Source organism: Vespa crabro, chromosome 2 (assembly GCF_910589235.1).
Source record: "Vespa crabro chromosome 2, iyVesCrab1.2, whole genome shotgun sequence".
Lineage (NCBI taxonomy): Eukaryota > Metazoa > Arthropoda > Insecta > Hymenoptera > Vespidae > Vespa > Vespa crabro.
This window is the reverse complement of record NC_060956.1, coordinates 13,554,423-13,577,663: the sequence shown is the minus strand read 5'-3', so window position 1 is coordinate 13,577,663 and position 23,241 is coordinate 13,554,423. Positions and strand designations below refer to the sequence as shown.

Below are 23,241 nucleotides of genomic sequence, written 5' to 3'. Positions count from 1 at the left end.
AATACAAAAATTAATTTTATTAATAATAACGAAAAGCATAAAACCGTCTTACGTATCGATTGGTGGAACATTCACATCTTCGTTGGAACTTTTTGCCTCGGTAAAATCTGTAACTAGATTGTATATTCTTATCACATTCGATTATTATTAATTAATTATTTTTGTTTTTAGATATTGCAAACTTCAATCTCGTACGCCATGGTATTATACTCACTATAATAATACTTCTACGAGTTTCGAGATTTTGCTGTCACTTTTTTACGTAACATTACAATTTCAATAAATACAAGCATCTGAAGACGTGTTAAACTTAATGAATAGATTAATCAAGAATATTTAGATGTAATAACGTTAGAAATAATTCTTTATCCTCGATTCACCAAAATTTTTGATTTCGTACTTCTAGTTAACACTCTTTTTTTTTATTTTCTTTTATTATTTCTTTTTTTACTTTTTTTAATTCATGAAATAAATTGAACGCCTCGCGAGGAATCGATTGTAATAAGTAACGAATGACGATATGTATTCGATTGAAGAAAAGTACGTAGTACATACTCTTTGTTCGAGTATCATCGAAATGCGCAAGTCTTACTGAAGAGAGGGAAGTGCTTTATACTAATAAAAAATTCCCTTAATTATAGTGTGAAGAAGAAGGCACTCGTACGACTATCCTACAAAAGGTTCATATAACTGCAGTCATTATCATCAATATAATATCCCTTCCTTCTTTTTATTATTTCTCGATTTCCCTCTCGATGTTTTCTCCTTCGAGAAAAAAAAATATTTTTTACAGTGTCATATTGCCATACAATTTATTATTCATTACTGAAAATACGAGAGAATCTACAGATAAAGAAAATGAAAATTATAGGAAATACTTAATAAAGAGACAAAGGTGGTAAGAATTTCTCAATTTCAATTCTCGATTTCGCGTATCATATTCGAACGTTCATCGTCAGGAATGGACTTCTTTGAAAATGGTCATTACAATTTTATCCGGATCAGTCTTTCTCCAATCGGACTTTGGCCTTCCACCGAACCAAAAACCAGATTAATTCGAAGGTTTATCGTTATACTTAATTGTTTCTCTATTTTATTGTTACAGGTATTAAAAATGTAATAAGGAATTAAAAATGTAACAAGCTTTACTTGCTCATCGAAAATAAAAAAGCATAAATTAATTTTTCTCTTTCAGACGCTAAAGATCATTATGAATAACTATAAAATAGATATCATTTTCGAAATTTTACCGTATCTTCTTGTCTGTTTCGCTGGTATGTTTATGCACTTAAATAATTCTATCAACTCATCACAGGTACATACAACGCAAAAAGAAGTCGACATTTTTCAAATGGTTTATCTTTTTTATTTTTAAACAAAATTCTTGTTTCTCTAATTCATAATTTCTGTTTTTAGATGTATAGACTTTTAGAGATCATCAAAAACGATTGGTGCGAACAAGAAGGGACGAAAGAATTTGAAATAATGAAAAAATATGCATGGGATTCCAAAATCTACTCGATAATAATGTTGGGTAATTATAAAACAAAAAATTATTGATAATCATGTATTATAGATTAAAATATAAAAATTTTACAACGTTTGTTCTAGCAATACTTTTTTTGCCGATTTATATAATAATGATTGCATCTATTCTACCTCTTACTCTCGATTTCATCAATCCCTTAAACGAGACTCGCCCACGGGTCCTTCCATTTTTAATGGAATTTTATGTCGATGAACAGAAATACTTTTGTCCACTGTTAATGATAATATTTATTATGATATTATTATTAGGCCTAACCGTGATAAGCAACTGTACTCTATTTTTAGTCTTCATACAACATCTTTGCGGAATGTTCTACGTCGTTGGGTAAACGAATTATCGTTCATTATCGTTCAAGTAACTTGTTATTAATTAAAATAAAATAAATTGAATTTTATTGTTATTTCAATTATATCCTTATATATTATTTAATTGCTTATTTATATTTTCTAGTAATATGGTCGACAATGTCTTCAACGACAAACATTGTTCTGAACTTGAAACTTATGCGAAAATAGTCCGTTGTATAAAATATCATAAAGAGGCATTAGAGTTAGTATAAAATTTAAATAGCGTATCAAGTTTTTCTTATGTAATGTACTGTATTTACATATTTTAAGATTTGAAATGAAACTGCGTGCCTTATACGAACACGTTTACTTGGGATTAGTTATAATAGGGCTCTTTCTTATGGCTACTTCTATTATACAGGTAAAGAATGTTTCTATAATTTCTGTAATATTCAACTTTGTTACGTAATGAGTTGTTGAGTAATGATTGAGACGAATTACCAACAACGCATATTTATTCACAAATTACTTTTTTTTAATTGTTCGTAGCTAATACAAAAAAATGCATTCAAACTGGAAAATCTGATAGAATCTTCGGTATCCATCACCATTTTTATCAGTAGTACGATCATAATATATTTAAAGTGCTATTTTGGTCAGAAATTAATCGATCACAGCACTTATCTATTGAACAAAATGTAATTCTTTTTTACATATTGATTTCCATTAAGTTTTTATAAAATTAAAGAAAATTAAATTTTTTAAAAACTTATTAATTATATAAAAAAAAATTATTATTACAAGAGAGAATACGAAATATTTAAAGAATCAATGTTTTATCATTGATTTTTCAGATTCAATACGCCTTGGTACTTGCTTACTAAAAAATCACAGATATTACTCTGGTTTATGATGGCAAGAAGCACAAAACCATGTTATTTATCATTTGGCAAGCCCTTTTGTATATCTATTCAATTTTTCGCATCGGTAAGACATGAAACGAAATTTATATCATTCCGTAACATCTATTTTCAATGAAGTATATCTATGTATTTTTTTTTCAAGATGCTACAAACTGCAGTATCCTATGCGATGGTTTTTTGTTCTTTACATTAATTAATTCGTCTTGCATGTACCATAACTTCGTAATCCAATATGTATTGTTATTATAATGTGAAAGTTGAATTCATTAATGTTCTTCAAACAAACAAGAAAACCAATTAAAGAATAGCATATAAAACTAATAGCATATCATAATATATAATAATAATAGCATATAAAGTCCACTAAACATCCTAACGCTTTAATTCTTTCGAACAAATTGAAAGCAAAAACGAACGTTAAAACAATCAATAATGCTAAATATTATGTTTCCAAGAAAGGACAAAAAAATATTCCTTAAACATCTCCCTTTTTCATCGTAAACCGAAAGAATATAGGTTACATAGTATTGAATTTCATTACCATCGACACGTGTCAACTTTTCTACTTCATAGTCTAGACCTTATATTTTTTCCCCTATTTTTAGGGTAATATACATGTTTGTAATACATATTGCCTATCATAGGAGTTATAAAAAGTTTCTTATTGATAGATTTCACAGGTAAGTAACGTTTCAATGAAGCACAAAATGTTGCCTGACTTCAGACACGACACTCAAAAATTATATTTAATTATCGATATAAAATTTAAAGATAATCTCAATTAATTTTAAAATCGTTTTTCTCATCAAGTAAAAAATTAAATAATACAATTATACTTACATACGTAGATAGCAGAATGATAACATCACAATCCATAATATCTTCAATCCTTCTCGTGAAATTATAAAATAGTTAATGTTACCAAAAAGGTAAAGGTAAAAGAAGAAAGAAGGAAAAAATTATATTTCTTAAAACTATTATATAAATTTTTTACATATAGTACTTCCATATGCGATTAGCTTCGATATAGATATTTTTATTTTCCTTATATATTATTTTTTCTTACTTTTCTTTGTTATATCATATTCCTTAATACGAAGTATGAATTAAAATCTCATTGCAACGAAATGATTGATGATACAGCGCACTCCGACTAAAAAAAGATTGTACTCTGCGTTATCTTCGCTCGGATGAACACAAAGGTATTGAAGATAAGGGGAAAATTCTGCTTGCAGACTATTTTTCTTTAATTATTGATTAATAAACGTAAGTATAAAGTGGGAGTACGCGTGACAATATCATTATGATTGACATCTCTCACTATCACCTTTCTTTTCCCTTTTTTCATTACACGCATGTATATACAAAGAAGTCATTTATTATTCATCGACTGGAAAAAAAAAAGAGTTTGTTTTCACGAAGATAGAAGGGAAATTATTATTCGACGATATATAATAGCTAACAGAAAGAAACATAAGAGTACAAAACATAACAGAAAATAAATGAAAGACACATTTCACATGGCTCATGATTGTCAAATAGGGGAACTAGATTTCTTTGAGAAACATTATTGCAAACTCAATCGAATTTGTCTATCACTGATCGGACTTTGGCCTTACTCCGCACCAAAAAGGAGATTCTTTCGAATGCTAATCGTAAACGGAACTTTCTTATTTGCTTTGATAATACAGGTAAACAATACAATTTAAATCACTTTGTCCGAAAATATGGAACTTTGATAAGATCTTATTTTCAGATAATATTGATCATTACAATAGACAATTTTCAATTATTCATGGAAGTTATTTGCAATTTTTTCTTATATTTAACCTGTGTATTGATGTATTACAATAGCTTATTCAATATGCCAAAGGTATGAATATTGAATAATTCAAATGATACTAGCAAAAATAAGAAAAATAATTCTAATTAATAATTCGCGAGCAATATTATAGATAAGTCAATTATTGGAGTTTATTAAACAAGATTGGTTTGAAAAAAAAAATATGAAGGAATTTAAAATCATGAAGAAATATGCAGAGGATGGTAGAACGTACTCTTTGATAATAATAAGTAAGTCGAATGGGATAAAAAATAATTTAATTTAAACTTAGAAATAATTAACTTAATGATTTTTCTTTTTTAGTATTAACTTATGGGTTGATCTTTTCGGCGATGTCCGTACCAGCTGTACCATATGTTCTAGATATATATTTCCCTCTAAATCAAACACGATTTCATACCTTACCATTCTCGGTAGAATTGTTCATAGACACAGACAAACATTATTGTCTGGCACTGTTTATCATTTTTTTCGCATCTTCTTTATCATGTATGGTTGTAGTAGGGAATTATACATTATTTGCAGTACTTGTTTATCACATTTGCGGAATGTTTTGCGTGGTTAGGTAAAAACATTTCAACAATTTATAATTGATTAAATATCTCATTTAATAGTTTCATCGTCCATCTATTTTCAGAAATATGTTAGATGACGTAATCGATATCACAAAGGTATATATACGTGATCGTAATACAGAGGACAAGACCTATGCAAAAATAGTTCGTAGTATAAAATATCACAAAAAGACTTTAGAGTTAGTATGAGCTAAAATATATAAGTTTTTATATTCTCTTTTCATTAAGAAATTTATATTTTTCAAGATTCGACTCCATCTTTAATTCCTCCTTCGAACAGAGTCTTTCGATCCTGATAGTACTTGGTTCAATTATTATAATAATTACATTTATACGGGTAAGTAGTTATTCTTTTTTTTTTTTATTATTTAATTAAACAACAAATTGTATTTACTAAAGCTTTTATTTTTCGTAGCTATTACAAAATTTCGAATTCGAACATGAAAATATAAGAGAAATCATTTCTTCGATATTAAATATTGTCGTCAACTGTGGTATACTCTCCATGAAATGTCATTTAGGTCAAAAAATAATAGATCACAGCGTTCTTATATTCGATAAAGCGTAAACTTCTTTTGTTTTTATCTTCAATTAATTTTAAAACTTGATAAGATCAACTACGATGAAAATATATAATTTATTTTATTATGCAACAATCGATAATTCACAGATTCGATATACCATGGTATATGCTTTCTAAAAAATCGCAAATGTTATTATACTTCATGATGATGAGAAGTCTAAAACCTTGTTACTTTTTGCTTGCCAATTTTTTTATCTTATCTATCAAACTTTCCATGTCGGTAAGCAATTAATTACTCGCATAATTTCATTTTTATTTTTACTTTAAATTTATATGTATACTTTCTGTTAAAGGTCATTCAAACGACTTTGTCTTATGCTATGGTTATTTATTCTCTGCAATAATTTTTGCGATAACATGATATTCGAGGTTGTTTTTCTAATCGAAGTTTCTAAATGATTATTGATATTTAAGAGATTAATACTATGAAGAAAGAAATGACAACAAAACATAAAAACATAAAATAAATAAAAGTAATATAAATAAAGTTGACAAGTATTATTTTTCTGTTTCATATAATTCCGCAATTAAGTTTTTAATTGTAATTATTCTTTCTAATCATATAATTTGTTATAAACTATACCTAGCTATAAATTAAGGACTAATTGAATATCTTGTTTGTTAAGAAGAATAGGAAAAAAATTTATTAAGAAAAATATTTTATGATTTCATAGTTTTAAGAATACGAAATAAAATACTCAACTTCCGATTAAACTAGAAGTTCAATGATTTTTACGTTTTCTTTCGGAACCTGTATTTTTTTAATTAGTTAGACATTTTATTCAATTATCTTTAAAAAATTATTAAACGAGTATAGATCTAAAGTTAATAATTAACGAAATGACTAACACTTTCAAATGTAAACACTCTTGAGACACCACGAAAAAATGAAAAACATACCAAACAATCTTACAATAAGTTTTATTCCTACCTTACTAAGGCCATTAATTGGAAATAAAAATTTAAAATTAATTTATAATAACAAAAAAATATAACAGCTTATTTAATTCAACACATATTCGAAGTGTCTAGCACTATTTTATATACACATTTAACATCTTGTAATCACACTTTTTAATTCTTTGTACTTACATTTTGTAGTACATTCCAGGTGTTATTTGATTAATGATGTTTATAATTGTTACTTGTAGTTCTAAATTTCTATGTATTCTTTGGTATATATTATCTTTTATAAATTCTTACACAAAAAAAATCTAAAGGTTTTAGGTTAAATTATCTAATTAGCTATCTACCAGGACTTTTTTGTTAACAATGTAATAGTTATCAAATTGTGCTCTATATGATAAATTTTACTATGTTTAGTATTAATGTTTCTATCTACACAAAATACTTCACGTTCGCATCTCGTTAATTTTAACGTTAGGACTATACTTGTTTAATAATTGTTTACAGATAATTGATTAAAATATCTATTTAATTAAAACAATGCAGGGTGTTCCATAAGAAAAACTAAATATCATTAAACTTTCAATTTAACCAGAAGTCAGATGTTTTATTTCGTATTCTTAAAATATTTGACATGTGAAATCATGAAATGTTATAACATATCTTTCATTTACTCCTTTTTCTATTACTCCTAAGAAAGAAAATATTCAACTGATCCGTAATGTATAATCAACTGTATATTCTCTTCTTTTTTTTCATCACTTTAAAAAAGTCCACTGATTAAACGTATGACACATAAGTATGAAATACTGTGAATTCATACAAATACAGTAATAAAAATCGATAGTAACCAGTTATTAAAGACGGCGTATATTCTACTAAAGAAGCTTAATTCACTCGTAATTTTTGATATACGAACTATAACACCGAATGTATATCCTGGTTGAAAAAGAGGGAGAAAAAAATTTTCTTGATTATGGGTTACGTGAGAAACATACATCTACATATATACACAAAGTCATAATAACCGATACGTGTTTGTTTCTCGTCCGGCCGATCACTTTTCTATATACTTATCTTTTATCATCATCTTTTATATTTATATTCTTATCTCTTAGATTCTTCATCTCTTTGGATTGAAGAAAATAAAAAAAATTATAATGAACATCGATACCACGCATTGTTTAAATATTAATCATAATACAGATAGGAGAGAAAATGAAAATATTGTAAGAGGGTTAATTTAACACATTGCGTACGAGTCACGAGATATCTCGTTTTCATGTTTTTTCGACTGAATCGATAACTTAAGCAACCAGGACAAATGTTTTTGTTACGTTACCAGGGTAATGAAGCCTTGAGCGTTCTTATAACAAATGATTAGCGAAATAACTGAATGTTGACATTCGGAAAATACAAAAATAATCAGTCAGTATAGCCAGTATATACCTATATTTTCAAAATTAATGAGTAGGAACAGATTTGAATAAATTATGAGATATTTACATTTCAACAATAACATGAAAATGAATGAAAATAGTAATAGACTCTATAAAATAGAAACTGTTTACAATTATCTGATAGAAACATTTAAAACCGTTTATACTCCTCATCAGAACCTGTCACTAAATGAAACCATGATCCTTTGGCATGGAAAATTAAAATTTAAGATGTACAATCCACGAAAGCTTACTATATATGGAATACTTGTACGAGTATTATGGGAGAGTCAAACTAGATATATATGTAATATAGAAATTTATTGTGGACAAGGCAAAAACTACAGGACACTGTAACAACGATTTTTACACCGTATTTTGGATATTAGCACCTCCTTTATACGGATAACTATTATAATACTTTGAATATTGCTGAATTCTTATTACAAAATAAAATACGAATATGTGGCACAATACGCGCCAATAGATTACCAAGATGTTTGAAAATAAAGTCGTTAAATCTAAAAAAAGGGGAGAGTATTTTCAAACGGAAACGTGATATTATTTTGCAAATTTGGAAAGATAAAAGAGAGGTACGAATGATTTCGACAATTTACAAATTTGAAATAGTTGAATCTACTGGAAAATATAAAACCATGTAGAAACCGAAATGCATTGCAGGCTATTATTTAAACATGAACGTTGTCGACCTTGCTGATCAGTATCTATCATATTACTCAATATTGAGAAAAACAATTAAATGGTCAAAAAAGATAGTATTATATCTCATCAACTGCGACCTATTCAATGCATTCAAGATCTATAATACGTGTAATAATGAAAAAATAAAATATAAAGATTTTCTACTTGCTGTGATGAAATTATGGACGACGGAAGAAAAATCAAAGGATACAGTTATGGATATAGAACAAAGTATTTCTAATACAACAAATCATCTACGCATCAACTCACTATATAGACTCTCTGATAATATTGAACAGCATATACTTGAACCAATAACGAGTAAAGGCAAGAAGAAGTTCCCAACCAAACAATATAAAGTTTGTTTGTCCAATGGAAGAAGGAGTGAAACAAGATATTGTTGCAAATCGTGTCGAACACTATTGCATAATGGAGTATGCTTTACCAGATATCACACTCTAAAGCATTATTCAAGCATATGAAATAAATAATAGTTAAAATGTAAAAAATCTTATATAATAAATAGAAGTATAAAATATATAGTTATAATTAAGAATAATTTATGTAAATATAATACCAAATAGAAATTAAAAATGTATATATACGCATCCTATTGCTTGCCAAGCATGCTTCTGGAGCATTCAAAAATGTGCGGGCCTTGGGAGCGCATTGAGCGCGCAGGACGCCGTATGCAATGTGTTAATAAGGGAAACATTTAGAAGACTACTTTCAAAACCGCGAAGATTTTCTTTGTCAGTTTATTATTTTGATTTTCGATATGGAGAAATGAATTTTCTGGAGACTTATTGTTTCAATCCACATCGAATTTGTTTAAGCCTGACTGGTTTGTTATTAATTATATAATATTCTTTCAGTTACTATGCATCATTATTTGCAAATGCTTTTACATCAGCTACACCTTTTATTCTTGATGTTTTTTATTCATGAAATGGAACCAGGCCACGCTTATTTCCATTTCCAGCCAAATTTTTGATAGACATACAAAAATATTATTATTTCTCATTAATAATAACTTATACCAGTGTTTCGTTATTACTCTTAGCTGGCATATTGCATTATGCATTTTGTCTTTCGTTCGTACAATACGTATGCGGAATGTACATAGTCGTTGGGTAAGAAAAAAGGAAACATTAAATATTTTACACCTTCCAATTTTATGATATCATGATATTATTATCTATTTTTATCTATTCCATTTTAACTTTTTTCTTTTTTTTTTTTTTTTTAGAAATATGTTAGAAGGTCTGTTTGATGATAGAAAACTCGATAATATTTAAGTCGGAGGATGAATCTTATTCAAAAATCGTCCAAAGTATAAAATACCACAAAGAAGCTTTGAGGTTAATATAATATTCGTTGACATGAATTTTATCAGAGTTAATTGTAATTTATTTTCATGTATTCATTGTCCAAAGATTTAACGCTGATTTAAATTCTCTATATAAAATGACTTACTTTTTTATGTTGATACTTGGACCTTTTCTCATGTGTTGTGGATTTATTCAAGTGAGTAACGTTTACAAGTATTTTATCAAATGACAGAAATAAAACAAAATGTATTAGCAATGAATTTCTTATTTAAACGGAAATCGAATTGATCAACTAAATGAACTTATTTTATAAAATTCATATAGATATTAAAATATGATGCGTTTACAATTGAATATCTAGCAGGATCTATTGTAATTATTATAAACATTGTCTGCAATCTGAAAGTAATATACGGGAATTGATATTTGGGTCAAAAAATAATAATCACAGTGTTTTTCTACTTCACAGAGAGTAATTTACATTTATATATTTAAATTTTGATATATATTAATATAAAAAATAGATAAAAAGAGAAATAATTGTTTGTATTTTCATTCAACAAATTTAAATAGTTTTATTTTACAGATATAGTATGCCATAGTACATGTTATCTATTAGATCATAAATGCTATTTAAGTTTATTATAATGAGAAGTATGAGAATTTCTTACATTTTTCTTGGCAAGTTTTCTATTTTATCAGTCAAGTTCTTTACTTCGGTAAGAAATTCTTGATCTCTCGATTATTTTTATAAGAAATATAAATATGTTTATTTGATACGTTTTAATTAGTATAAACTGCGGTATCCTACGCGACAGTTGTCAACTTCATACGATAATCCTACTAAAAGAGTTTCAGAAATGTAAGAACTCATTATTTGTTAGTATTAATAGATTTAACTTATATGTAGATACGGGAAAAAATAATATGAAGAAAGAAATTCAGTAATAATTGTAGAATCTATAAAATAAAGAGTAATCATTTGAATTACTCTTGCTAATGTAGCATGTAATGTGAGCCCCTTCAGTATTAAGTTTTTCGAAGATTTCCGAGTTGAACTGTCTAACATAACTCTCTAATTTTACTTCTGTATCACTTTTTTTTTCAAGGAACTTATATATTCGATACGTAACGAAAAACATCAGACATAACCGGCTAAAGATGGATATGTCGCTTGGTTGAACTGTGACTCAAGTGCGCAAGTCGTATTCAAAAAAAGAAGATAGAAATTAATATTTATAGAAAATGTCTTTCATTATAAGTTAAAGAAACATATGAAGTAGTGATAATCGTCGACAAATGTTCAAATTTTCCCCTAGAACAATTACATGTCTCTCATTTTTTCATAATAACGCATAAAAAAGAATAGTTTTATTTAACTAATAAAAGAGGAGAGTATAAGGGAAATATTATGCCTGTTATTATTAACGAATCGGACGAGAGCAGAATCCGAGGGAGAAACAATAAAAAAGCGAACATTATCATTCAGTTATTTCAGTGAAGAAAAAAAAACAAGTCTTTGAATCGCCGAAAGAAAAATAAATTTTTTTGAGAGTCGTTATTTCAATACGAATCGAATCGCTTTGTTTTTGATCGGTCTTTGATCTTATGCTAAGCCGAAATGGAGGTTTATTGGAACTTTTATCACATACGCCAATTTTTTTAGCGTGGGAAAATCACAGGTGTGTAAAAGATTTTTAAAAATCTCTTAAAATATATGATATAGCGATAGTTAATGAATTATTTTTCTTTTTAGTTAATAAATCTTATTTTTGGCGGCAAATATTTCTCTAACATCAAATTAATCGTCATAATTCTTTTAAATTTCCTAATGTACTTTTGCCATATCGTGATATATTACAATTATTACGATTTGTCAGAAGTATTTATGTCTTATTAATTATTTTACTGCCTTGTTATACATCTACTTTAGTGAATTATTGTATAATAAGAACAATATTGGTTTATCGTCTATTTTGAATTTCGTAAATAAAAACGTAAACAAAAGTTTAATGTCATTATTGCTATTTCTTGTTTATTTTCAAGTAACTTTACAGATAAATATTCTTTTTGAACATATTCAGCGTGACTAGCATAATAAAAAAGGTGCAAAGGAATTTGAAATTATGAACAAATTTGCAGAAGAAGGGAGAGTATACATGATAATCATAATAAATAAACATATTTCTTTTAATGATTGTTCATTTTTTATTTATTCAACATTTAATGCATATTTAATACAAATTTTTTCAAGTAATTTATCTTACGTCTATTATTGGGATCTCGTTTATATCGATCTTCCCTGTTTTCCGGTATTGTTAATCCATTTAATGAAACTAGATATTGCGAACTATCTTAACTAGTAGATTTTATAGGCCAAAGAATATTTTATTCACTTGACGGTGCTATCTTTCATGGTCATATTAGTTATCGGTTTTTGTGGAATAGCTACAGTGTTGGACAAAATAAATCATACATCTTTCAACAAATTAAATTTTGTTAGTATAACTATTTTTTTAACAAGCAAATAGATTATTAGATACAGAAAAATGAAAGTATTTAAATAAAGGAAATATGAAATAATAAAAAATTGTGCTGAATTTTTCTGCAAAAAAAATTATTATTCAATATTGTTACATTTTGTCCTGAATAAAATAAATCATACAGTTTTAGAAGTAATATTTAACAAATAAAATTAATTCTAATGATTCTTAGTATTTGGTGTGACCCTCTTTAGCTTTTAATACTGTTTCCAATTGGCGAGGTATACTTTCAACTAATTTCCTCAAGTATTCAAGATCAATATCCTCACAGGATTTCTGGAGTGTTGCATAGTACGATGTTTTGTCATTTACGTTCGTTTTATCCACGTCCCCGTCCAAATAAATCCACAGATTTTCAATGAGATTTTATTCTGTTGATTGTGGCAGTCATTCGAGCAGTTTTACTTTATTAGATTTAAAAAGGCAGTGGTTTTCTTCGCCTTATGCTTTGGGTCATTATCTTGCTGGAAGATAAAGTTGTTTTCTAAATGCAATTTCAAAATAGATTCTTCCAAATTCTCGCACAATATATCGACATATCTTTCTGCCGTCATAATACCTCTCAATTCGAGCCAAATTACCGATATCAGACCATGCAAACCACCCCTATACCATAATATTACCGTATTATTTTACACTTTTTTGAATATTTAGTTCTTCGAGAGCCACACCAAATTTTCGCCACACTCTAGACCATCGAATAACTTAAACTTGCTCTCATCAGACCACAATATTTTTTTCCAAAAGTCTAGAAGCATATTCGCGTACCTCTTAGCAAACTCGAATCGCTTTTTCTTATTTCTTTTATTAATACTTTTACGCGAACACGCTTTTCAGTTCAGATTTCCTAAGTCTGCGACGCACAGTGCGACTGCTGATAGTCAGTTTCATTAATTCCACAATGTTTCTCGATGATAGCTTCAGATTTTGCTTTAGCATTCGAACAATTCTGGTATCATCATGAAAAGTTGTAGACCGCGTTTGATCTTTTCTGGAATAGTTTGCCACAATCCTATGTGTTTCGTATTTCTTCCAGATGTGCTGTACTGCTCCAACAGAGATCGATTATTTATTAGCAATTATCCTAAAAGAATCACCATTTTGCCGGTTGCGAATGACCAGATTTCGGATATCAAGAGAAATTTGCTTCGATGTCATTGTTATTGTACGTCACAGTTACTACTGATTCACCGAGCACGTAAGGTCTAGTCGTATATATAATGTAAACAAACAGTTAAATGACGAACAATAGCAGAACGATGAAATGTAAATATTAACAGTTTCCTACGTTATACTATTTAAATGTATGATTTATTTTGTCTATGGCAAAATGTAACAATAATAAATAATAATTTTTTTGCACAAAATTCAGTATAATTTTTTATTATTTCATATTTCCTTTATTTAAATACTTTGAAATGCTTTGATTTTCCTGTATCTAATAATTTATTTGCTTGTTGAAAAAATAGTTATACTAAGAAATTCAATTTGTTGAAAGGTGTATGATTTATTTTGTCCAACACTGTAGCTGTGCTTTATCTTCATACAATATATGCGTGGAATGTTTTCCCTCGTTAGATAAGAAAAAATATAATTAAAAAATCTACCTTGAAATATTAAATTTCTACGATCTACTTTTTCAGAAACATGTTGGAAAATGCACTAGATAGTAAATTAATAAAATCTGACGATCCCAATAAAGAAACTGAAATTTATGCGAAAATTGTCCACAGTATAAAATACCAAAAAGAAGTTTTAAAGCTAGTAATTTATACGCGCGCATAAACACTGTGTGTGTGTATGTGTGTGTGTGCATATATATATATGTATAACTTATCGATTAACTTATTTATTTGCGATCATATTTATAAAGATTTCATATTAATTTTAATGCTTTATTTGAAACCACATTCATGTACCTTATAATGGTGATATGTACACCTATTCTCATAACTCTAGGATTCGTTCGAGTAAGCAACATTTTTATAAATCATTTCTAAATGTATTTTCATTATAGTACAGATCAACTAAATATATGTTTAAATATCACATGATAATGTATTTGAAACAAAGAATCAAATAAAAACTATCTATAGTTCGATAAATGATCTATGCAACTTGTTTTTTGTGTATGGAAATTGCTATTTAAGCCAGAAAGTAATAGATCAATGTGTTTTTTATTTGATAAAGTATAATCTTCTTTTATATATCTATATTTGATTAATTATTGTTTGATTAATTATTGAAAGAATAGATTTATTAAAAGCTTGACATCAAAAACACATGTTCCATTTATAGATTCAGCATATTATGTTACTTGCTCTCTAAAAGATCATAAATTCTAATTCTATTTATTTAATCGTAATTATTATTACAATATCTGGTTGCTAGCTGTCAAAAAATTAAATAAATAGTAAAAAAGCAAGCATGGCTTTTTCGTTGATTACAATGAAAAAAGCACATTGCATCGAAAGAAGGACAGTTGATTATTCTCAATTATATTCGACGAGAAAGGAAATATAAAATTTAAATGAAATTGAATTCCCTCAAGAATTAAGGAAATATTTATTTATTAAAAAAAAGAGGTAAAAATTTTATACAGTCATAATGATCTTTTGTTTATATTTATCCAACTGGTGGACCATAAACTGGTGGCTTATAAGTGTTCCGTGTAACATCACCGAAGTTATAATTATTGTCCAGTGCATTTGTGCCAAATTGATAGTTATTCTGATTGTAATTGCTACCTCCATATTTGTAGTTATTATTATTATTATTATTATTGTAACCAGCATTATTACCTGAAAAAATGATTCATCATCAATGCACGGTATTTTTCTTTTCTGTAATAACTTCAGATTAAACGAACAATCCAATAACAATCAGGAAAGAAAGAAAAAGAAGATTACCTCCGTTATATCCATTATTTATGCTATTCCCTTGAAAGTCGTAGCCTTGATTGTTATTATTATTGTTATTGTTATAAGCATTGTTCTGCGTATTATACTGATCAGGATAAGTCGCAGTGCCTTCATATCTCACATCTGCGTGAAAGCCAGTTCTCCAGTCAGCTGTATATGTCACAATCTGCGTCCTCCCATCAGGAAGTTGTACCCTATACTCTCCACGAACTGTTTCACCGTCACTCGTCTCGCGACGACCAAAATCGTTACCTGTAGTAGCGTCTTTTATCGCATATCCGAACTCATACGATTTTGGCTATAAAAAAAACAAAATTAAGACAAAAATTATCTTCTTTTTTTATTATAATTCTAAGTAAAAATAGAGTAATATAAGAAAACATTCGAACAGCATACATATTTTATTGTCTAGCGAGACAAAAACATCCTTTGCATAATAAAATCTTTTGATTTTAAGTATAACTACAGAAAATCCTATATATATTCGATGCAAACGTCGAACAGAAAGTGTAATAGACAAATTTTTCCGAAATTAATTAAGATCTTATGCATCGGATTAAATATTTATTAACGCGCTTAAAAAAGAAAAAGACAATATTCCATACTTCGTCGATAATATTGCTTATGTCGAGTACTATCTGTCAATAATCAATTTTTTTAACTCTTATGATAGGTGATTTATTCATATTTGCTTATAATATATGTTACTTGCCACAAGAGATAAAAAAGTTGCTAGTTGATAGATGGCGTACGTAAGTGACATTATCGACTTTATAGTATAGAGTGTTGCCTATTCCTAGGCACGATGCTTGATTAGATGTAAATACTTGCGGAAAATTAACGAATAAATTTTGACGAATTCTATTTAAAACAAAAAATAATTTAATTAACAATGAAAAACCAATTAATGTTCTTGATATCTGATGAAAGTTTAATAAAAACTTTTCTCGGCAATGTAATATATCCTAATAAAATGTACTTAAATAATAATCAAATATACATATAATGCAATTTAGAGCGATATAAAGCATATAGATTGCAGCGAATAAAATATTTTTCGAGCATGTAGGGATCAAAAGAACCGCAGGGTAAAATGTAAACTGTTTTGAAATGGCGTCATACAAGTAACGAAATTTCTTTGATCTTTACAAATTTAATGAATTTTCGAAGCTCATCTGAAATTTTGCAGAAGTGTCATTGATTGTCAAGCGCACTCACGCGATTACTGGCTGTAACAAAAGGATCAAAAGGAGCTAGTTCGGTCGTAAACCCTCATTACTCACGTAATTATCGGCGTAATCTTGATTGTCATTGTGTCCGTCATCGTAGGAGTGACCGCCATCGTGGGGCCTGTAATTGTTGTTACCACCGCCCAAATTTCCGTTGTTGCCACCGACGAAATTTCCGTTGTTATTATTTCCAGAGTAACCGTACTGATTACTCAATGGTGGCTCGCAATACGCCAGCCCAATACTAACTATCAATAGGAGGTATATCTGCCGAAATGGAAATTCTTCTTTTGAGTGGAAAATGAATATCGAGTAGAGATCGACTTGAGAGCTTATCGAAAAAACTTATAACAATGAAACTACTTGGAAAGGTCATCTCCCTATCTTTGTTCTCTATTTTTACAATATCGATTTTAAAAATTGAATGATCGTTATCATCAAAAACGTAAGATGTACAAACAATTCGTTCCTTTCCGAAAGGCCACTCATTCGTTAAAGAATAAAGGATTCGATGATGTAAGTTTTTTGTTGTTATTATGCAAAAGGAAACTAGCAATCCTGCATCTATCAAAGTGTGAAATTGAACTGACTTGCGACACTTTTCACCGAGGTACATTCTCTCACGACAATGAGCGAACAATATGTACGGTAAATGCATCAAGTGCATAGCGTTAACTTTAATCGTTATAGACATATGATAGGTTATTTAAGCCGCAAATTTTTTTCATATTAAAACAAATTCAAACAATAACAAAATATGAAGGAATGAATACTCTTGTTATCTTGTGTCGAAAATATTTTTCAAACAGTGTTTGAAAATCTTATCATAGTTGCGTTAAGATTACAAAAGATAAAGAAAAGTTCTTTTTACAAAAGCTTCCGTTCTCTAAGTGGTAAAAAACGTATGTAGCAAAAGTATTCGTGGTTAAATTTATCGTTTTCGTTGATCGTAGCACCTGTATAATATCCCTTCGCGCAGGATAATATGTAGGTACTACCTGCGAGATGAGAAAGGGGGGGAGAATAAAAAGAATGACAGAAAAGAAAAAAAAAGAAAAAAAAAATAAACATCACACTTCGCTTTTCCCTCATCTCTGGACTATTCACTGGCTTTTCACGTAGTTACGTTCGCAGTAGTAGGAAAGCGAGAGATGATGGAAAAAGAAAAGGAGAAAAAGGAGACGAGAAAGAAAGAAAGAAAAAAAAATATTGTAAAATGCAAAGAAAAGTAGAAATAAAGAAACTCGCTACTGCACACCAGCCGTTTATCTCGTGTATTTCACTATACTTTTCATTTACCTGATGACGTACTGACGCATCCATGTCGTGAAGGAGCAGAAGGAAAAAAAAAGAAAAGATGAATGCGACTAGATGATCCGCGGTAGACGCATACAATGATGACGACGATGACGACGGAAATGATAATGACGAAAAAAAATAAAAAAAGAACTGCGAATATCAAAAAATCGCGAAACCCGGAATGATTCTTCTCTCTCTCTCTCTCTCTCTCTCTCTCTCTCTGTCTCTCTCTCTCTCTCTCTTGCTCTCTCTCTTTTTTTCTATTTCTTTCTCTCGTGACACGACTCTTCTCGCGGAAAGACAAACGTTGACGTTTTGCAGGATGTTACAGTCTCTCTTATATAGCCAGCGCTCCTACTTCCACGAAGATACCATTTCCTGCATCGGCTCGTGCTCGCGGATTCATCGTTCGAGCCTCTAAGAGGAGAATGGTAAAGAAAAAGGAGTAGGGGATGACGAAGAGGACGAAGAGGGAGAATCCTCGGACCACTCATCGCAATTCCATAACGTATGTCGCGTGTCCTGAGCTATACATATGTATGTATGCTCTATAAAAAAAATCTTTCGTCTTTTGTTTTCTAATTATTAAATATAATAGACAGTAGATAATTATTCATAAAATTAACTGCCAGATATATTTCAATCGATTTTGTTAAATGATAAGGAATTATTACAAAAAAAAAACAAACAAGTTTAGTTCTTTACAGAACTAAATTTATCCTGAATTTTCTGATTTTAAAAGCTTCCTTATTTATTTATTCAAATAAATAAAAATTATAATTGTTACTACCTATTATCAAACACATGACAGGTTAGTTTAATAAAATTAACAGGTTAATTTAGAAAATTAATATTTTGTAGCATCATTTTCAGGATAATTAATCATCTTTAAAAATATAATTTTGCAGACAATTACCATTAAAAATCATCAATCAAAGATACATAAAACTTTTTCGAGGGATTGTATACGCGGGCGTTTGTTTACGTGTATACGTGTAGGCACTCCAGTTCACATAGGAACGATGGAAAGCCCGCGCTTTATTTCACCATTGTTTCAGGGCCCTCGTGTACGTGCGATTTTTGGTCCCCTCACGTAAGAACGAAGAGAGCAGTAGCAGCAACAGTCCAATGACGATGACGACGACAGCTATGAGAAGAAGACGTAGGGATCTTCTCTCACTCGCACGGAGAAAGCTGATTGCTTCATTGCGAACGCGCGGTAGCCGTGTGACGCCGTGGGATAATGTGAGCTAACACATATCGACCGCCTTTTTCGAGGGAACGTTAATTAGGCAGTTGAGCCTTCATTATGACGACAGGACTAACATCCCTCTTTGCTTCTCCATTTTTTTTAATTATTATAAAATTCGAACTCGATCATATTTTTTCAATTTTTTAACAACTTTCTCAAAAGAACTCATTTAATTTTCTCTCATTTAATTAGGTCTTTATTATGACAACAAAACCAACATCCTTCATTCACTTATTTCTTTCATTATTCAAAAATTTGTATATCATATTTTACCAAACTCAAATTTTTTTTTCATTTCTGTTTACAAATTAGTTTTAAAAAAGATTCATTCAATTTCCTCCTATTAAGATATGATAAACAGTCGAATCTTATTTACGACGAATCATTCTACGTATTTCTCACTAGTTTTTTTATCATTCAATAATTCGAATTTGAACATTTTCTCTCTAATTTGATGATGATTATCAAACGATTAATTACACAACCCGTATTTGAAAAAGAACTACATTTTCATCAACCAGATATATCGCTCCAAATAATGTCACATCTTGATCGAACGATGATATCCTTTGATCTCATTACGTAAGATAGGTTATTGCAAAGTGTTATCTTTAATAGCCCAGATTTTTCGAAATCTCTTAAAACATGCCTCAAGTTTCTCAGTGATAGATACGGTGAATTATATTATCTATCACTTTTCTATTTTCTTTTTATTTTACTTTCTGCAACGACCTCCAAATGAGAGATAAAGTTCTTGGATACCTACGATGAATCCTTTCCTTTCAATCTAAGCCATTTTGATTCAATTTACTCTACGTGAACGCGTTCTTTTGTTCGACGAAAGGATATCACGAGATTGTACCCATTAAGAAACTTCTTCTACCTATCTGATTTATAAAAAAGAATTCTATCCTAAGAATAGGATTTCACTTGTTAAAAGATTCTAATATAAAAGATAGATAATAAGAGAGATACTCGAAGAAATAAAAATGATACATGAACGAAATAAGAATATTGATGTGTTACTATGATTATGTGTGATTATTGATGTGTTATATTAATCGCATGAGTCAACAGGATTCAAAAGAAACATAAAGACTAACGAGATTTAGTCTTATAAAAGCGCCCACGAAAGTTACCATCATGAAATATATACCTAGGTAGCTAACGAGCGAGAACCAAAAGAGCTATTATTCTGTGTTACTAATTGTAACTCGGTCTACCTTCGAATTTAATCAACGCTTGCGTAAATCTAAAAATCCCGTGTGGATTAAGACGTTATTCAAATAATTACGCCCCTCTTTCTGTGCTCTTCATGTTATTTTATGCAAACTTTACTTTTGCATGGGTGTCGAGTCAATGGGAACGTTATGAAGGCCGTGGGACAGTATACCTTCGCGTTTTGATTCTTACTATTTTTTGATGCTTCACTCGAAAATTCTCGTCCGTTGATTTTTCTTGAAATAGCAAGAAAGATAGACAAAGAGAGAGAGAGAGAGAGAGAGAGAGAGAGAGAGAGAGAGAGAGAGAAAGAAAGAAAGAAACAGGGTGGCAAAAAGGAAAAAACGTTGGCTCTGGCTGCTAATCAGCATCGAGCTGTGTAATTAGAGCAACCGGTGTGTTTGTATGCCAAAAGAGAAAGAATTCAGGCTCGCAACCCGCTGTGAGGCTCACTCTTACGAATAAAAGAAAGAAGGAAAAAAAGAAAAGAAAGAGAGAGAGAAGCATTGCGTGACCGTTATGCTCCGTTACGAAATGAATTATTCGCCGTTAGGTAATCATAGGTAAGAAGAGCATCAAATTTAAATCAGATTGTATCGCTTCGCTGTAAGTCCGTCGGCCGTTAATGGTTCTTATTTCTCTCCTATACACCTCGCATAGAAAGCAAATGTTAAATAAGCATTTACCGAAAAAATTTAACTCGCGATGGAATCTTCAAGAATGTATGAAATCGAATTTATAAAATCGCAATATTAAAAGCGTTTAATGTAACTCGTCTATCCCTAAAATTATTTTATTTTTTGAAAATTACTTGTAACTATAAAAATTAACAAATAAATAAAAGTCGGACAATTTATGACGATATGAAAAGAAATCATTCATTAAGATAGTAAAATTTCAAAGATGTTTGAACCATTATTTATCTCAATCTTAAAAATACGTTCGCGCAAGCGAAAAATATCATCATTTATCATGAACTCGTTAGATATTCTAAACAAATACTTTACGAAAGAAGCACTTTCCGTTACGATGTTATACCATTTACATGAGAGGTCACGAACGAAGAAGTACTCATCTTTCATCTAAAAACACACGTGCGATAGCATTTCATTAGAAGAAAATGTCTCCTCGGTTCTTCGGGAAGATGCGTTTACGCGAAGCAAATACTGTAGGACGTATACTATCATCCAAAAAGAAATACATAGGTACATACTTTCTTCGTGAGACACAACGACGTGCCTTTGCAGCCGCATCTAATTAATTTAATTAATTTATTCTCTCACGCGTCGTATTTTTTATAGATTTATTTCAAGCTCCCTTTAAGAAGACAAACGAAATTTTACGTCGACGATACGATTATCTATTACTTTTCTATACGATGATACGTAATAATAATTTAATACTCTATAAAACAATGTAATTTTGATGTCACAAATTTATTTATCTGTATTTTAACAAATTTATTTCATTTCATTCGACGTAAAATTAATTGTTTGTACATATCCGAAAATTAATATTTGATAAGTCTGATTATACTTAATATAGTATAATTATACTATAAATCTGTTACAATTACACATTACGTATGAATAACTTTTATTAATACCTTTTCTTTTTAAATACTATTATATTCACATATGATTTTCAAATTTAAAAATGTTTAACACATTTTAATATTTGAATATAATACTGTTATATATAAATACGATATATAATATATGCGAACATAACTGTATTAATATAACTTTTATTTTTATATAGACGTCAAAAAATCTGGCTTATCAAAGATTAATTCACTATTTTCTTATAAAGGAGATATATTTTCGTTTAATTAAATAACAAAATAAGAAGCTGATTTTTCTGAACATGTTTAACGTATTATATAATGGATTATTCGAAAAGCCTCATCGATTTTTTCGACATCTTTCGTCTTTCATCCGGTTTCATGTACAATCATAGTGATGGTTAATGGTGGCGGTACAATTGCTATTTTCAGAGACAAATGCGTCCACCATCAATGCTCCGAAGTGGCGCATTAAAGGGTAACGTGAGGAACCGTTGAAAGATTTTTTCTGTATCTTTCGCGTGAAATCGACTGACTGGACACAAGCCTCCATTAACGAATGGAAGTTCTGTCTCTCTTCTCTCTCTCTCTCTCTCTCTCTCTCTCTCTCTCTTTCTCTCTCTCTCTCTTTCTCTCTCACTCACTCACTCTCTCCTTCTTTCCTTTTCTCAAACGCTCGATTTTCAGCATGGATCAAATCACCGTTACGCTGTAGAGAGCCCTTACTCAATCCTCAACTACGTAATCTATTTTTCGCATCTTCGTCTTGGCCAGCCATTCGAAAGCAGAGAACGTGAGGATCTCGAGCATACGAGCTTTTCTTTTTCCGAATCCATCATCGAGAATCACTTCCTTGATAAATACAGAAAAAATCTCTTGGAAAATCCAAGTGAAAGATAATCATTGAAAATTGGATTGCGATGAAGGAAATGCTGGGAAATGGCATAGGAATAATTCCGCGATGAAACAATGGGGATCATTAAGTATTGATTTAAAAAATAAGCCTAGTCATTAGAAGATCGTACAGGGTGTCCGATTTTATTCGAACTATGTATTTCGTTGAAGTTGTTGTAA

General features: G+C 29.6%; 2 protein-coding genes across 2 annotated transcripts; one reads left to right on the top strand and one right to left on the bottom strand.

Moving 5' to 3' along the window:
* The first annotated feature begins 961 nt into the window (after positions 1-961).
* LOC124422197 lies at positions 962-4,649 on the top strand. Its single transcript, XM_046958320.1, has 9 exons — positions 962-1,105; positions 1,196-1,315; positions 1,417-1,534; positions 1,612-1,873; positions 2,000-2,098; positions 2,167-2,257; positions 2,386-2,534; positions 2,691-2,823; positions 4,614-4,649. The coding sequence occupies exons 1-9, from the start codon at positions 962-964 to the stop codon at positions 4,647-4,649; spliced, it is 1,152 nt and encodes a 383-aa protein (XP_046814276.1).
* A 10,434-nt stretch (positions 4,650-15,083) lies between these two features.
* Positions 15,084-18,154, bottom strand: LOC124422196 (probable serine/threonine-protein kinase clkA). The gene is made up of 4 exons (XM_046958319.1): positions 18,131-18,154; positions 16,886-17,098; positions 15,591-15,900; positions 15,084-15,482 (listed from the first exon to the last, which is right to left on the bottom strand). Exons 1-4 carry the CDS (start codon positions 18,152-18,154, stop codon positions 15,307-15,309), a joined length of 723 nt encoding a protein of 240 aa, XP_046814275.1. The 3' UTR covers positions 15,084-15,306.
* Positions 18,155-23,241: the final 5,087 nt, after the last annotated feature.

Coding starts and splice junctions, on each gene's coding strand:
- LOC124422197 (XM_046958320.1), top strand. CDS start 962: ATGGACTTCTTTGAAAATGGTCATTACAATTTTATCCGGATCAGTCTT. Junction 1,316..1,416: donor ATTCTATCAACTCATCACAG/GTACATACAACG, acceptor TTCTGTTTTTAG/ATGTATAGACTTTTAGAGAT. Junction 2,258..2,385: donor TGGCTACTTCTATTATACAG/GTAAAGAATGTT, acceptor AATTGTTCGTAG/CTAATACAAAAAAATGCATT.
- LOC124422196 (XM_046958319.1), bottom strand. CDS start 18,154: ATGGATGCGTCAGTACGTCATCAG. Junction 15,901..16,885: donor AAGATTACGCCGATAATTAC/GTGAGTAATGAG, acceptor TTTTTTTTATAG/CCAAAATCGTATGAGTTCGG. Junction 15,483..15,590: donor AAATAATGGATATAACGGAG/GTAATCTTCTTT, acceptor TCATTTTTTCAG/GTAATAATGCTGGTTACAAT.